Raw genomic sequence first — 15,460 nt, forward strand, 5'->3', positions numbered from 1 at the left:
TTATTTTTTTTTTAACTGCTGATATTTTAGCTAATGGAACTTTGACATATGTTGAGCAGGAAAGAGCTAGCTCCAGTATATTTGAAGTCTACCATCACCACATGGTTTGGGCTGTTGCTGAAATCTTTTAGGTCCATTTCCCAATGCATGCTCTGATTTTATTTGTTGATCTTTCAAAAAGCCACTAAAATGATCAGCTTGTCCTTACAACTTACACAAGGCAATGGCCACTTAGTAGGACATTGATGAATCTGTAACTGAAAAATGTACAGGATGTGAAAAAAAGCACTTCAAATGCTAGGAAGATTTTGCCGAGAATGGCTGTATAATTCATAACTCATAATTTCATAAAAGAAATACCTAAATAAAAATTCTTGAAGAATTAATCTTTAAAAAGGAAAAACTTGTTAGGATTCACTTGGTTTGAGTATGCCCGAAATGTATGATGTAGTTTACCTGCGGTATCCAGCTTCTCTCTTGACAATTTACTTGTGATTTACTTAGGGAAAATGAGACTGAGACCTTTTTCAATCTTGTAGGACACTGTTTCAGTTCACCGACCAAGTTTTTATGCAGACAGATTTTTAAAGTTTATGAGTACAAGAGTTTTCAAGAAAGTTCAAGGTAAGAAAATTGTGACTTTTACTCTTTTAGTTATTTTTATAATCATTACTTTGTAATGCTCCTGTCTTGGCAATAAAAGAATCCTTTCTTCAACATCATCTAGCACTTAACATTGCCAGAAGTTGAGTTTCTTCACTGGAGCTAATGCAATTGTACTCTAATAGTAAAATTACAGAGAATTATTTGCTGTGTATTTTTTGTCACATCAGGGGCATCTGAAGGTAAACAGGTTCCCTTATATTAGCATTGATACAAAGATAAATTTCATGATCTAATGATGTGTCCAGTCCTTCATCTGTTATTTATAGGAATACCCCCATTGATTTTAATTTATTTAATTTGCAAAAGTAAAGATTGTTTACATACCACCTCCAGCATGTTTGAAAAGATAGGCATTCTTCACTTTGATATGGATTTCTTCTGTGCTTTATCAAGGAGAAAAATCAGAAGTTGGATTTTAATAAAGTCTTTTGTCTGTGTCACTATCACCTGTTTCTAGTTTTCCCTTCCATTTCTCCTTCCTTCATCTTTTAATTCATTCTCAAGGGTAAGATACGTATCACTATTAGCTACTTACAGGGTGTGGTGGGTTGACTCTGGCTGGATGCCAGGTGCCCACCAAGCCGTTCTATCACTCCCCATCCACAAATGGACAGGGGGAGAAAAATATAATGAAAGGCTCGTGGGTCGAGATAAGGACAGGGAGATCACTCAGCAATTACCAATCGTGGGCAAAACAGACTGAACTCAGGGAAATTAATTTAAGTTACTACCAATCAAATCAGAGTAGGATAATGAGAAATAAAACCAAATCTTAAAACACCTTCCCCTCACCCCTCCCTTCTTCCCAGGCTCAACTTCACTCCCAAATTCTCTACTTCCTGCCCCCGAGCGGCGCAGGGGGACAGGGAATGGGGGTTGCGGTCAGTTCATCACACGTTGTCTCTGCTGCTCCTTCCTCCTCACTCTCTTCCCCTGCTCCAGTGTGGGGTCCCTCCCATGGGAGACAGTCCTCCATGAACTTCTCCAAAGTGGGTCCTTTCCACTGGCTGCAGTTCTTCACGAACTGCTGCAGCATGGGTCCTTTCCATGGGGTGCAGTCCTTCAGGAACAAACTGCTCCAGCATGGGTCCCCCACGGGGTCACAAGTCCTGCCAGCAAACCTGCTCCAGTGTGGGCTCCTCTCTCCATGGGTCCGCAGGTCCTGCCAGGAGCCTGCTCCAGCGTGGGCTTCCCACAGAGTCACAGCCTCCTTCAGGCATCCACCTGCTCCGGTGTGGGGTCCTCCATGGGCTGCAGGTGGATATCTGCTCCACCGTGGACCTCCATGGGCTGCAGGGGGACAGCCTGCCTCACCATGGTCTTCCCCACAGGCTGCTGGGGTATCTCTGCTCCAGCGCCTGGAGCACCTCCTCCCCCTCCTTCTTCACTGACCTTGGTGTCTGCGGAGTTGTGTCTCTCACATCTTCTCAGTCCTCTCTTCCAGCTGCTGTCGTGCAGCAGTTTTTCCCTCTTCTTAAATATGCTATCACAGAGGTGCTGCCACTGTTGCTGATTGGCTCGGCCTTGGCCAGCGGCAGGTCTGTCTTGGAGCCAGCTGGCATTGGCTTTATCAGACATGGGAGAAGCTTCTAGCAGCTTCTCCAGAAGCACCCCTGTAGCCCCCCCACTACCAAAACCTTGCCACACAAACCCAATACACAGAGGAAAGGAAAAAAGCCAAGAGAAACCCACCATCACTACAGAGGGACATCGCTACCAAGAGTTGTCCAAAGGCTTAAGTTTAAGTCTTGCAGCAATAATTTAACTATTGATTGTCACTTCTCTCAAATAAAATGAATTGATTTCTATAAATTAAAGTAGACCCTGAAACTGTAGGTCCTCAAGGTGTTGGGGATGGAGGGTAAATTGATCCTACATAGTGAGTTCTTCCTGTATGTTGTGGTTTAACCCCAGTGCGCAGCTGAGCCCCACACAGACGATCAGTTCCTCCCTCCCCAGCGGGATGGGGGAGAGAATCGGAAGGGTAAAAGTGAGAAAACGCTTGGGTTGAGATAAAGACAGTTTAATAGAGAAAGCAAAATTTGCATGTGCAAGCAAAGCAAAGTAAGGAATTCATCCACTACCCATCAGCAGGCAGTTGTTTAGCCATCTCCAGGAAAGCAGGGCTTCATCATATGTAATGGTTACTTGGGAAGACAAATGCCATAACCATGAATGTTTCCCCCTTGCTCCTGTTTATTCCATCTTTTATTGCGCAGCATGACGTCATATGGTCTGGGATATCCCTCTGGTCAGTTGGGGTCAGCTGTCCCAGCTGTGTCTCCTCCCAACTTCTTGTGCAACCCCAGCCTCCTCACTGGCAGGGCAGTGTGAGAAGGCCTTGATGCTGTGTAAGCACTGCTCAGCAATAACTAAAACCTTGGTGTGCTATCATCAACACTGTTTTCGTCACAAATCCAAGACATAGCACCACAGAGCTACTACGAAGAAAATCATCTCTGTCCCAGCCAAAACCAGTGCACTGTACCTTCCAAAGAGTCCAAACACTGCAGTAACTACCACGTAGGCATATGAAGTTAGATTTCAGCAAAAATATTGGAGAAATAGCTGTCACATTTTGTTTTTTGATTCCAAACTGAAAAGAACAAATTAATGTTGCGTTAGTCCCATGGAGTGAGCAGTATAGACAATTATCATAATCTGGGTACAGCTATGAAGCAAAAGAACAGAATTTGCAAGTATTAAGGAACGGATTTATTTTCAGACTTGCTGCATTTAGCCTGACTTTGAAAATTAACAGGAAAATTAGCTATCATTTGAGAATATACATCTTGAACATAAGTTCATATGTTCATATCTGCCTTGAATTATAGTTTCTCCAGATGTGATAAGTATATTCTTATTGCACAATTTAAAAAAAAAAAGTTAGTTCAGAGACTCGTCTTCTTACAGGCTTCTTCCATCAAAAGTTCAGAGGAGGTTTTATTTTCACTAAAATTTCTACCACTGGAAGTCAATATTTTTCAGACTGTACTGGCCTTTGTTACTGTGCATTTTGTCTAAAGATAATGTCACTTTTCTGAACACCAGTATCCAACTGGTTTTGGAAAGAATCAAATTATTTGGCGTGAGCTTGTGAAACTCTGACTTTGTCCACGAAAACCAATGTTAGAGACATGGCAGATTAGAACAACATACATGATTAGGTCTCAAAGAGCAAGAAAGAAGAGGGAAAACTGATAAATAAGAGCAACAAGAAATCAGAAGTGTAGGTGATAAGTACTTTGTGAAATTACTAAATAAGAAGAAAAATAATAGGATAGACTGATGAAAGGAGAAAGCTCAGAGTAGCTGAACCAAAAAAAAAAAAGAAATGAGATATTTTAAGTAGAGTGAAGGAGTCTTTAGAAGAAAAAGAGAGAATTTGAATTAACTGTAATTAGTGATTCCCTATATGCATGATATGTTGTGACAGCTATTCAGGAAAGTAAGACTTCTGGAGAGTCTTACAAATATTAATGAACTGATGGATAATTGCTCTGAGTCGGTCATGCTACTGAAAGGAAATTCAGTCTGAAACATCGCAAGTGCAGAGAAGGATGATGACAACTGCTGAGATGCATGCAGTGTGTGTGCAGTGAGGGAGGCTGTAGGGAAGACCTAATAAATATACAAGCAAGGCAAAGATGAGTGCTTGGGGTTCACTGTGGCCCAGGCTGCTCTTTGGGGAAAAGCTGTTCTGGCTATCTGAGCAATGAGGGTTTTTTCAACAATTATGGCAAGTGGTATAAAACCTTACTATAAGACATACAGATCGGCTGGTTTAAATAGTATGCATCCATGCTAACTTACTGCTTTACTGCCAAATTATTTTTTAAATCTGTGGAGGTGCTGAAATTGCACTTTTTTTTTTTTTTTGTAAGAGAAGGGATGTTTCTGCTTAGCCTCTAGGAAACTGTTTTGTGAGTTTCAAGGCTTTGTATAAAGGAGAGTTCTTGACAAATAAATACAAATTGACTGGCTAGAACTATGTAGTTTGTAGAGGAACTTATACTCTAAAATGCATCCTAGTTAGCAGTTTGATAATCCTACTCGTGGAACTGTATTTGGTTTGGAGTTGAATGTCAAAATGTGGAATGGACATTTGGCTCAAATACTACAGAAGGAGTATTGAGCATATGGCATTGTATCAAACTGATAGAAGGTGTTTTGTAAATACCTTTTTGACCAGCGTTATGCTGGTCTCTTAACATTGTCATTAGTTATCTGGAGTGAGAAACAAGTCTATGTGGATAGAGGTAGAGCACAATACAAATTAAGGATAGAATTAAATGAGATTTAAGTGAATCAAGAATGACTACAAATACTAGCACAAATTAACAGCTTAAGGTGTTAAATGTTAAATCCTTCAGAAAAGAATTATTAATATCAAAATAAAAGAATGTGATGTAATATGACAAAATATGGAGGAAAATTCAGCTGAAAGGAGGAAGGAGCCTCCTGAGACTCAGATCTCTTAAACCTTGGAATAATTTTGCCAGAGAACTGGTGGGAGCTCTGGTGTCTGAGACAATACTCAAAGGAACTCGTTTGCACTGATAGAGAGTAAGGAGTAGACAACTTGATACTTCTGTCTGTTGGACAAAATAAATGTCTCATGCAACCATATGTTTCCTGAATATTTGGGTCTTTTTTCAGTTCTTTCTAATTCTGACTGCTAGATTTATGTCACCACAAGACACAACCTGTTCTGTATTTGAAAGCTACAATGTACAATTAAGGACATCATGCCTAATTTTCTCTCTAATATTAATTTGTCCGTCTCATTTTTCCAGGCTATTAACCTGTCTTAATATCCCACTCTTATTGATCTGCTCTACATACAAGGCTATTAATCTACTTTTATACGGATTAATGGTTCAAATGCATTATCATTCTTTTGTAAAATAAAGAATTGGGAGTGTTCCTGCCTTCAGGAACGTTGTTTGTAAACTTCAAGTTAGACGTTTCAGTTTAAACTCTTAAGCCCTGTTCTGAATCTGTGCTTTTTCCCCTAGTGCACAGAACAAGCCTCTGTAAATAACAATAAAAACATAATAAGCAGATTCGGCCTTGGGCAGAGGCTAGCTCAGCAGCTATCTACTATGTTATTTTGTAACAATATGGGGAGCTATGCATCTGATTTTCTTCTTCAGTCTTTAGCCAAGTGGCTTTGATGCTTTTAATTTGAATTTTGTAGTAGAGCACAGTATGAACTATTGCAGTGCATCTGAAGTAGCCTGCAGCCAATGCATGGAGGTCAGCAGGTGGCAGCTGAAAAACACTAAATCAACAGGCTGGCATCCTTCTGGAGAAGAACTACAAATGGGGGTCGTGGTTCAGTAGTAGTGGCAGCAGTCAGATCCTAGAGTTTCGTCCAAAATGCCATTTTAAGTAGGCAGGCCTTGGTAAGAATTATAAAGGGGATGCTCATACCTGAGTGTAAAAGCCATTGACATTTTGGAAGTGTTCATTTTACCCAAAGATGATGTTTGACACACGTCACTGAAGTGGAAATTCTGCAGTAGCACATACGTAATTATATAGCAGTAGTTCATAGCTCAAGGAAATGATCATAACCTCTCAGAATATTCCAAATGTCTTTTCAGTTTTCCTGTCTTCTGGTTTTTTTCTGTATCATTCTGTCTCTGATTACATGGGTTGATACTCCATAGGAGATTTGTAACTCAGTGATGTCAAAGTTGGTTAACTGACTTGATTTTTTTTGTTGTCCTACGAGCAGTAAGAAACCCCAGAAAAAGACAAAAGTACTTCACTCATAGATGAAATAATAATGCCTTTGGCTCTAGTTTTAATATAATATTTGATAAGTGGGTTTGTATCTGGATGTGTTCTTTGTCTGTATTCAGAAACTCTAGCTTTATAAATGGCTTGCTTTTCTATATGCTGTTAAAGATGTGCAGGGAGATATGATGACATCATTCAACACCTGTGTTCATTTGATAATGCAGCTTTAAAGTCTTCACCTTCAAAGAAGCGGTGCAATTCCATCACAGCCCTAAAGGCAACATCACAAGAAATAGTGTGTGCGGTTAGCCAGGAGTGGAAGGATGAAAAGCATGGCATTCTTGCTGAAGGACAAAGCTATGCTAGCCTTGATGAAGAAGGTACTGTCTTTCCAATCAACAGCCTAAACAATGTTTTTAAAAGAATGTAGTATAAGCTCTAGAAGCCCTATAACTAGAAAGCTTCCAATCTGGCTGATCTTTCAAAACTTCAGAGTCAGGTTGTTCTCATGGAGTGAGTTGTTAGTCATATTTGGCAGAATGGACCTTCAGGAGCAAGAGGAAGTCAGAATCAAGGTTATAGTATGATGTTAATCTTTTGGATTTCAAGGCATCCTAAAAAAATTTATCCAGCCCAGGTAGCGGATTAAGGCCAGAGCCACGGCTATTCTTTTCACTGACTTTTAAACAAACATGTCACATGAAGTGTTTTGAAGCTCAGTTCATTGTTCCCAGAGTCTTTTTGAAGAGATACAGACTTTGCCCCTTCCAGAGCTCATCTGCAGCCAGGCTCAAAGGAGAACCAGCTGCCTGATCCCATCTGAAAACTGAGCCCTGGTTGTGTGAGACCAGTCCCAGAACTTAGAAGAATTCATCAGCTATTCATACTGCTGTTTAATATTTGACCTTGGGGTTGCTCTGTATTCCGCTGAATGTACTGGCTAGCAGCTGAAATTCGCCCTGTAACGCAAAAGAGTGTGGGTACGGGCACGTGAATATTACAATCTCATCAATTCAAACATATTAAGAAGCTTCAAGAAGCTGTTGAGAGCACTACGTGAGTCCATACACTTGCATAAAGATTCTTTGATTTGATTTGAAACGAAATTTCTTAATGTTGTTCTTTATTTTTGTGTATGCAGTACTAGGTTCACGCCACCGGCCGGACCTAGTGCCGAGCACTCCATCTCTGTTTGAAGCGGCTTCCTTGGCAACCACAATTTCTTCTTCTTCCTTGAATGTAGAGGAGCATTATCAACGTGATCAACCTATGCTCTATTCTAGCAGGTAAAGGCTGTATATGTAGTAGAGGATTCCCGACTGTTTTGCTGAAAGTCTGACCATGTATGCAATGGAAGGGGGCTCTGCAAAGAAAAAGCAGAAGGGGCAAGTGTCTCTATGGCTCAGTCTTGAACCTCTCCAGTGAAGGAGGGGTGCCATAAGCCCATAGGATTTGTTATGTATTTGTTTGTTATTATATGTATTATGATTGGGGTCACAAAATAGAAAGCATAAACACAGCAAAAATGTTACAGTATACTTTGGATTTTTTGTCACGTTCCAACACTAAACTGGGTATTAAAAACTTGTTTAGGCCTTAGTCTGTGCCATAAACCATACTACATTAAGATCAGGGTAGGAAATACTTGTTGTAACTTGGCTGTAGCCTAAAACAGCTGCAGAAAACTGTGATGTGCCAGGAAAAGGTGATGTACTTTCAAGTTGGTCTTTATTCTGAATGTACAGTGCTGAATGGTCTGCTTTAAGTTCTTTCAAAATGACCATTTTCTGAAGTGAATTTCTATGAAACTTCACCCATGAGTGTGATTACAGCCTGTCTAATTTTAACCCCGGAAGGATAAAAACAGAAAAGTCTCAAGAAAAGTTGTGCAGATGCTTGTGAGCTAGCTTGAATGTGATTTGAGTTGTGTTTGAATATACTTTAGCCATGACTGTCCAATACCATGCTTATGCTAGTACATCTTGCTGTACTCTACCTTGTGCACCTGAAGTGTGCTGTGTTGTCGTCTTGCCTGGTTGTGGATCTCTTTACCACGTGTTGTACTGCAGTATAGCCATTTCTTTGTCTGTTTTTGTCAAGACAGGTAACCACTGTGAACTCAAGTATCTTGAATTTTGTTTGGAATAATTTGGAATCCTGGACTACATGATGTCTATATTTGATATCCTTACTCATGTGCTGAGATGTAGTTCTTTACTTTAAACTGCATGTTGTCCAAAATGATCAAGTTATTTTAAAAGCAATCTTCAAGCAGTAGGATTTTACTTCCTATGAAAATTTGACCAACTGCATTTTCATAAGAAGCAGAATGACTGCTTGCAGAGTTACTTGATCAAAGTGATATTTGCAGCTTCCATTTTCATTAAGTTGAAATAAATCTCACTGATGTGGCATCTTCCATAGGTCTGATGTTTTGCTATAAAAATTTGGAATGAGGTATGGTTTGGGATGAAGTTTTAATTACAGAACCATCACAAGTTGTCCCAAAATGCATCTACACAAGCTTTAGGAAATAAAATTACTAATGAATACACATTAGGAGAAACAGAGCTCCTTCAATTCCACTTCTGTCAGTCTTGTCCAGTTTGTGAAAAGGTTAGCTGTAGGCCTTCAATATTCCATGATCTTTTACCAAGTTTTAGCTTTGCTAGAAATAAGGTTATAGAGTACTGTTTGGGGTTTTTTTTATTTGCTTTAAGCATCAAATAAAACTACAGAACTACTTTGTATTAGCATCAGTCAGCAAAGGAGAACTGCAGAGTTGTGTGGATAAAGAGTTCAGATTTATTGCAAATAAAACATTTCAAATACTCTTTACTCTCCATAAATTAAATGTAGAGAAAAGCTATGAGTAAGTCCATGATACTTTCCTGTAAAGATATTCCAAAATAATTCTAAAATAAATAAGGTTTTTAGCAGATCTACACTTTGTTTGTTTGTTTAGACTTGTTTACTTTCCAGTTGTGTTTCAGTCAATGAAATAACCTAAAATGTAGTACATGTCGTCAGTTATGCAATCACCCTACACATCCTTACCTTACAAAATCAGATTGGAACGGTAGTGTCTGCAGTCCTGGTTTGCATACTTTCAATTCATCAGTACAACAGGACATGTTCTCTAACACAGCGGACCTTGCACCAGCATTCATAGATGTGTGGCTCTCCATGTCTTGTGTCAAAACAAAAGACCTTGCCCCATACCCAAGAGATCTGCCATGGGGGTTGACCAACTAACGTCCTTGCTGGTCTAGATGTATCCTCTTCAGCTAGAGCTTGATGGCAATTTTCTCTCCTGACCAAGTTACTGGTTCATGTCACGTTCTCAGTATGCATGATTCACAAGGATTAGCTTCCCTGTCATAGCTGGCAGCTTTCTTTTAGGATTTAAGCAAGCTGCTAAGCATGCTCAGTATTAAACTAATTTCCCCAAGATGATTCTGGGCACTTGCAGTTTTGTACCCACCTCTGCTTTCTGCATCAGTGCAGGGAGGTCCTTCCTTCTTCATGACACTGAATAATATATCCAGCGGAAGTTTTATTTATGTTTTTATGGTACATTGGAGGAACTTCAGTCCTCCCCTGAGAAAAGCTGGCAGGGAAATAAAAACACCAAAAAAAACATGCTACAATGATGCATTGAGTTGTAGTTATCTTAGATTTTTCTCACTGGAGTTCTGCTTTTGAGTATTACAAATGTGATACAGGACTCATCATTTGTTGCTGATAAGCGGAAAGCCTGGAGCAGTCTTTGAAACAAAGCCTGAATGAATGATTTGTTTACAAATGCGAGCTTGCTTTCAGTCTTTAAATATGTAATTGACTATGACATTCTGCTTCAAGTTATTTAATAACAGTTTCGCATCGTCTTCGTCAGGCTTTTTCCTCCTTCTTCAAAGTGTCCTGGCCCAAAGTAGAGCGTATACGACTTTCCTTGTAACCGGTCAGAAATCTCTGGTTTAGGGTAAAAAAGGGAGATGATCCTGCGTGCATAGTAATAATACAGTATCTGTACAGCTTCTTGACTCCTATTAATGCTAACAAGCACTATGTGCCCATACCAGTGAGAAGACAGATGCAGTTACTTGCCGTATTAAAAAGAGAGTAGTAATACTTTTGGATACCTAGAAGCACACACTGTATTTTTAACTTTGTTTTTTTGGAATTACCCTCTGTTTCTGTCAACCATGAATGTAATTGTTCTCCAAGGAGAGGGAAATGGCATTTTATATGAGAAAGGAGCTCAGCACCATCTCTCCTTGAGGGTGCTCAGCACTCATGGTAGGAAGCGAGGAATGGCTGCCAGTGTGGTTAAGCAGACAGAGGTGACTTGCTGAGCTGGAGCCCGCTCCTGAGGCTGCGTCATGTGAGGAGGGTTTATGTAGACCTGGCTTGGTACAGATTAGAACTAGCGTACCTAATTGGTAGATAATGCAGAGCAGCATTTAGGGACTTGTGATTAAAGCAAAAAAGAGAGACTGAGCAGCAATCATAAACATACAGCTTATTAGGAGTGTTTTTCCAGACTGCTAGCTGATGATTTTTCACGAAGTTATTCCTCAGTCCTTGAAGAGTTAGTGGAAACTCAAGGTGTTACCCAGGCAGTGTGAAGAGGAACTGGTAAAAGTAGTGAATGAAGGAGTAGTGGGGAGGGGAAAATGGCTGTATTTTTCAGCACAAAAGGAACTTTATCTAAAAAAGGGAAGTAAAAAGGAAAAAATGGACAAACGTGACATATGTTATTCAGCAAATGTAGGCTTTCTTGTTTGTCAGAAGACAGCTGGTTTCTGTTCTATGAAGCTGTTTCTCAGTCAAGTGGTTCTGTCATAAGCAATGTCAAGTATTCATTCAGTAAGAGAACAGAACTGACAATTTATTGCTTCTGTTAAAATTTCCCAAGATTTTCCACTCCTACTCAAGTAGATTTAAATTTGGTGCAGAGATATTTCAGTACCTAAAAGGTCTGTTTTCCACTAGACTGTACGTTCAATTTTGGGTCCAAATACACTTCTTTGAAAGGGTTTATTTGCTTTATCTTAGGAAATGTAATACATATTGTATCAGGGATTATTTTTATAGCAGAAATTATAACAGATTATTTTCCCCCTCTAGGTAAAGTTTTCCTAACGAGTACTGATGAATTAAATTAAAGATGACAAATCTGAATGTTCTGAGCAGTATGGCTGTTGTCTCAGTTGACATTGCTTTTACAATTGCAAAGAGCTGAAGGAAGTTAATGCCATTACAGGTGCTTCTGGAAATGTTTTAAACCAGAGTTTCGAGATAAAACAGAAAGTCTCTTTCCAATGTATCTTTCGGTGGGTCTCATGGCTTCCAGTCACAAACCCAAATAAAATCCCATGAGGCGTAAAGGGGTACTTCACCTCTCTGTCTTTAGAGCAATGCCAAGATACTCCAGGTTATATAAGGAGGACTGCTGAATTCTTCTGACACGTTTAAGCCTAAGAAAATAGTCTATATGAAATCTGATTCTTGTTTCTCTTTATGCATTCTGTACCTCCTTTCTGTAAGATATGTATGTAGTATGGACTTTGGCCTTCTCTTTCCTCTTCTTTCTGCTTTTGTGTATATTTTTCAGTTGTTTGTTTGCCTTACCTTTGCATTGCTGTTTTTTGGTGCAGACCACTTGAAATTTTGGAAGGCTTTGAGGGGTTGTGGGTTTTTTTTTTCTTGCACAGTCAAAACTTCCTGAAACATCCAAACTTTGAACTGAAATGTCCCATGACTTGACATTCTATCAAACAACCTTTTCAAAGACAGCTTAGAAAATAGAAGTAAAGTCTTCTGCTGTTTTTTCAGTGAAAGGGATTTGTAGGTATTAGTCTTTCTGTTATAAGGAGTACTTAATCACACCTTTTGCCGGTCTGGTTTTCTATGTAAATGAACTTTTGTGTGTTAAGTTTAAATGTTCTGTCTGTCCACCCACCACCCTTAGCTTCTGAAGCTTAGACAGATTTGTCTGAATCTGATTCAAAGTGGATTAAATTCATGCAAGCTTCATGAAAATAAGCAGCTAGGTGGAGGAAAAAGACTTGAATGCTCTAATGCTAGGAACAGATGCACTGAGACACTGGGGGAATCCCCATGGGAAAGAAAGAAAATTTGACTATGATTGAAGCAACTTGGAATTGTGGCTTAAAGAAAAACAAGGCTTTCCCAGTTCTCCTGTGATGGAATTACTTTTGCTTCTTTTTTTCTTTTTTTAATTAAGAACCAAGGTAAAATAGACTGCTTTAGCAAGAGGAGGGCAACAGCACAGTTGAGCACACTCATTGTGGCTGATCATTACTGAATGGGAGAAAGTAACTGTAAAAATGGGGGGTTTTGCTTGATTTTTTTTTTTCCTTTTCAATCTAAAAATTAAGGATGAGAACTCAGTGCACTGCTGAAATTGTACAAAACCTCTGTTCCACTGAAGTGTTCTTTCTGATACACTGTGTATATAGGGATTTCTCTTGTTCTCTCCTGTGCCCGCCCCCTGCAATTCATCTTTGCCTTACCAGAAGTCTGCATTAAAGCTGGCGATCAATGCAGCTACAATGATGCTGTTGCAGAAATTTGAACTTTTAGTTACCAGCTGCTGACAGCATGTGTGTTGCTGTTAAGAGATTAATTACAAGATTTCTTTTTTTACTCTTTTATGCAGAAGTTCCATGTACATGTCAGTTTCAACTCCATTATTTAATTTGAAAAAAGGCTGTCATTTGTAAATCTCATTAATGTACTGGTAGAAGCTATATTTTGTTGTATCTGAAGACCTTTGTATGCTTTAAGGTGTACTGTCATTCTTTTTTTTTCTTCCTATTATAGGATTACAGCTGTAGTAGTTAATAACTTATCTAAATCCTAATGCATAATGTCTAGAAGTGTTCAGGGGTACTTAATCAAATAATTTATGTTTATTTGCTTATCCATTATGCTCTGTTGGAACAACAATACTGTGACAAGCTTAACAGGCAAGAAACTTAGCAGAAAAGCAGTTTGAAGAATACTGGTTTAAAGAGCATAACACTGCTATCTGCAGTCCTGAAGACGCATCGAAGAAGCATCAAAAAAGCATTGTTGGACAAAAGACTAATATATATTTCATTTAATCTTACAGTTTGGTATTTTCTTAATGGTATAGGGTGGCATTAGAAGAAAACAATGCCATCTAAGTGAACAGAATTCCCCCCTCTCCGGTGGTGTCAGAAGTTAGTATTTGGGTTTATTGTAGTTGGTTTATGAAGTGTTTGTGGGAATAGAAGAGAGAATCTTTCTTGGCATGTAAATGCTTGTGCTGGACACATATCAAAATACAAAATTTCAGTCTCTGCCTTCAAATGTGAAGTGTAAAGCAAACCTCGATGATGCACCAGTTTCATTAATTTACTAAAGCATGTCTGAATTTCAATGGTTTAAGCCTCATACAAATACCTAGTATGATGATCTCTATCTTGTGGAGTTCATAGTCTTAAGAAAGATTAATCTGAAATTTGCTTTTCCTACTAGCTTTTCACTGAAGTTTAGGTTGTAATATGAGTTACTTTCATAACCGGAGGAGTACTGAGTAATCCTGGAACTCAGTGTTAATGGTTAAGGATTGTCAGTCCTTAGTATCAAGTACCGAGTGGTTAGTATCAGTAGCAAGGGATCAGTGAGGCATCTAGATTTCCTGAAAAAGAAATACAGTTTTTTCTCCATTTAAATTTTTCTGAGCCATTTACACTTAATCTTTTACTCATTGAGATATTAGAGAATGCTTAATAATGTATGAGTCTGGAAAAAATTAGTTTTAAGGAGTCTGTGTGGTTATAATGCTGCTCTACTGATGTATTATTTAAGTGTGTGAAACTACTCTTAAAATAGTAAGTATTTTCTTCATGTAGGTATTTATTTTCAATATTAAATACCATATAGCAAGTAAGAATTCAGAACAGACACTAACTACTCCAGCAAAGCAAGGAGAGCTGACAGATGCTCAGATGTAAACTATTTGCTTGCCCACCGATATTCTGAGGCTTGTGTATAAAATGCAGGCTAGAAACCTCAAATAGAAATGATTAGTAACTGTGGCAAAACTAGAGACTTCATATTTTGCTATAGTATATTTGCCCTTATTGGAGATTCTGAAAAATTTTCAATAATTTAGCTGTGAAGGGTGGCAAGAAAGCAGTAACAAAGGTATTTTTTTAGAAGACCTAGCAGGAGTATTTCCTTAATGGAAGTTTGTAAGATAGGCAAGTATTTTGTAAAGCAGAGGTTCTGTCCCTGGAGACGATCAGTGCTGTCCCGAAAGGCAAAGGTCAGTGTCCCTGACAGTGGAAGAAGGACCTAACAAAGGACTAAGGACTAGTCCTGTGAATGGAAATTCCTCAGTCTGCATTGAGCAAGTGATCCTGTGTGGTGTTTTGTAATTAGCCTTGGGTGACCCTGTAATTTCACCTGTTCCTGCTCCAAGCCTATAGATATATATTGATATGTAAAAGCTACATAATTTTTTCAGAAAAGTAGCCTCTGTGATTTCATAGATGACTGTATTTCCTGTTACAAAAGTTCATCCTCTCAGAACGTCTCTAGAAAGAGTACCACTGCTGTGTAACTCATCGGGATATTAAGCAAACATAATAATTAATAGAAGAGAGAGCAGTAAATAAATATAGTACCCTGTTTACATCATACCTGTTTATTTTTTGATCAAAGGTACTGTCTAGAAGTTTCTGATAAAAGTTCTGGTGAATAACAAGAGATGTCACCTCCTGCTTTTGAGTCTTTCCTCAATTCTAGTGCTATATAGGCAGGCAGCCTCAAAGCAGAGTGAGAAGACTTTGCTCTGTTCCAAGGTTTATTTTACTTTCATGACTGAGGGACCCTTCTTTTGGCAAAATGTTCACCAAGTGGCTCCACCCATTCAGAAGAACAAAAACCTCTTGAGAAACTGATGTTCTGTTTGCAGCAGGCCAATGTAGATCTGAGGTTCTGCTGGTACTTGTGACGTTACCTGACCTTACCGTCAGGTAATTGGGAT

At 39.0% G+C, this 15,460-nt stretch overlaps 1 protein-coding gene across 1 annotated transcript in view; it reads left to right on the forward strand.

Moving 5' to 3' along the window:
• Positions 1-15,460, forward strand: part of PIP5K1B (phosphatidylinositol-4-phosphate 5-kinase type 1 beta) — a 121,147-nt gene that overhangs the window by 85,659 nt on the left and 20,028 nt on the right. The window contains exons 12-14 of the mRNA XM_050913510.1: positions 540-624; positions 6,639-6,794; positions 7,556-7,700. Of these exons, the coding sequence (XP_050769467.1) occupies positions 540-624; positions 6,639-6,794; positions 7,556-7,700 (386 nt within the window). The remainder of the gene's footprint in view (positions 1-539; positions 625-6,638; positions 6,795-7,555; positions 7,701-15,460) is intronic.

Source organism: Gymnogyps californianus, chromosome Z (assembly GCF_018139145.2).
Source record: "Gymnogyps californianus isolate 813 chromosome Z, ASM1813914v2, whole genome shotgun sequence".
Taxonomy (NCBI): domain Eukaryota; kingdom Metazoa; phylum Chordata; class Aves; order Accipitriformes; family Cathartidae; genus Gymnogyps; species Gymnogyps californianus.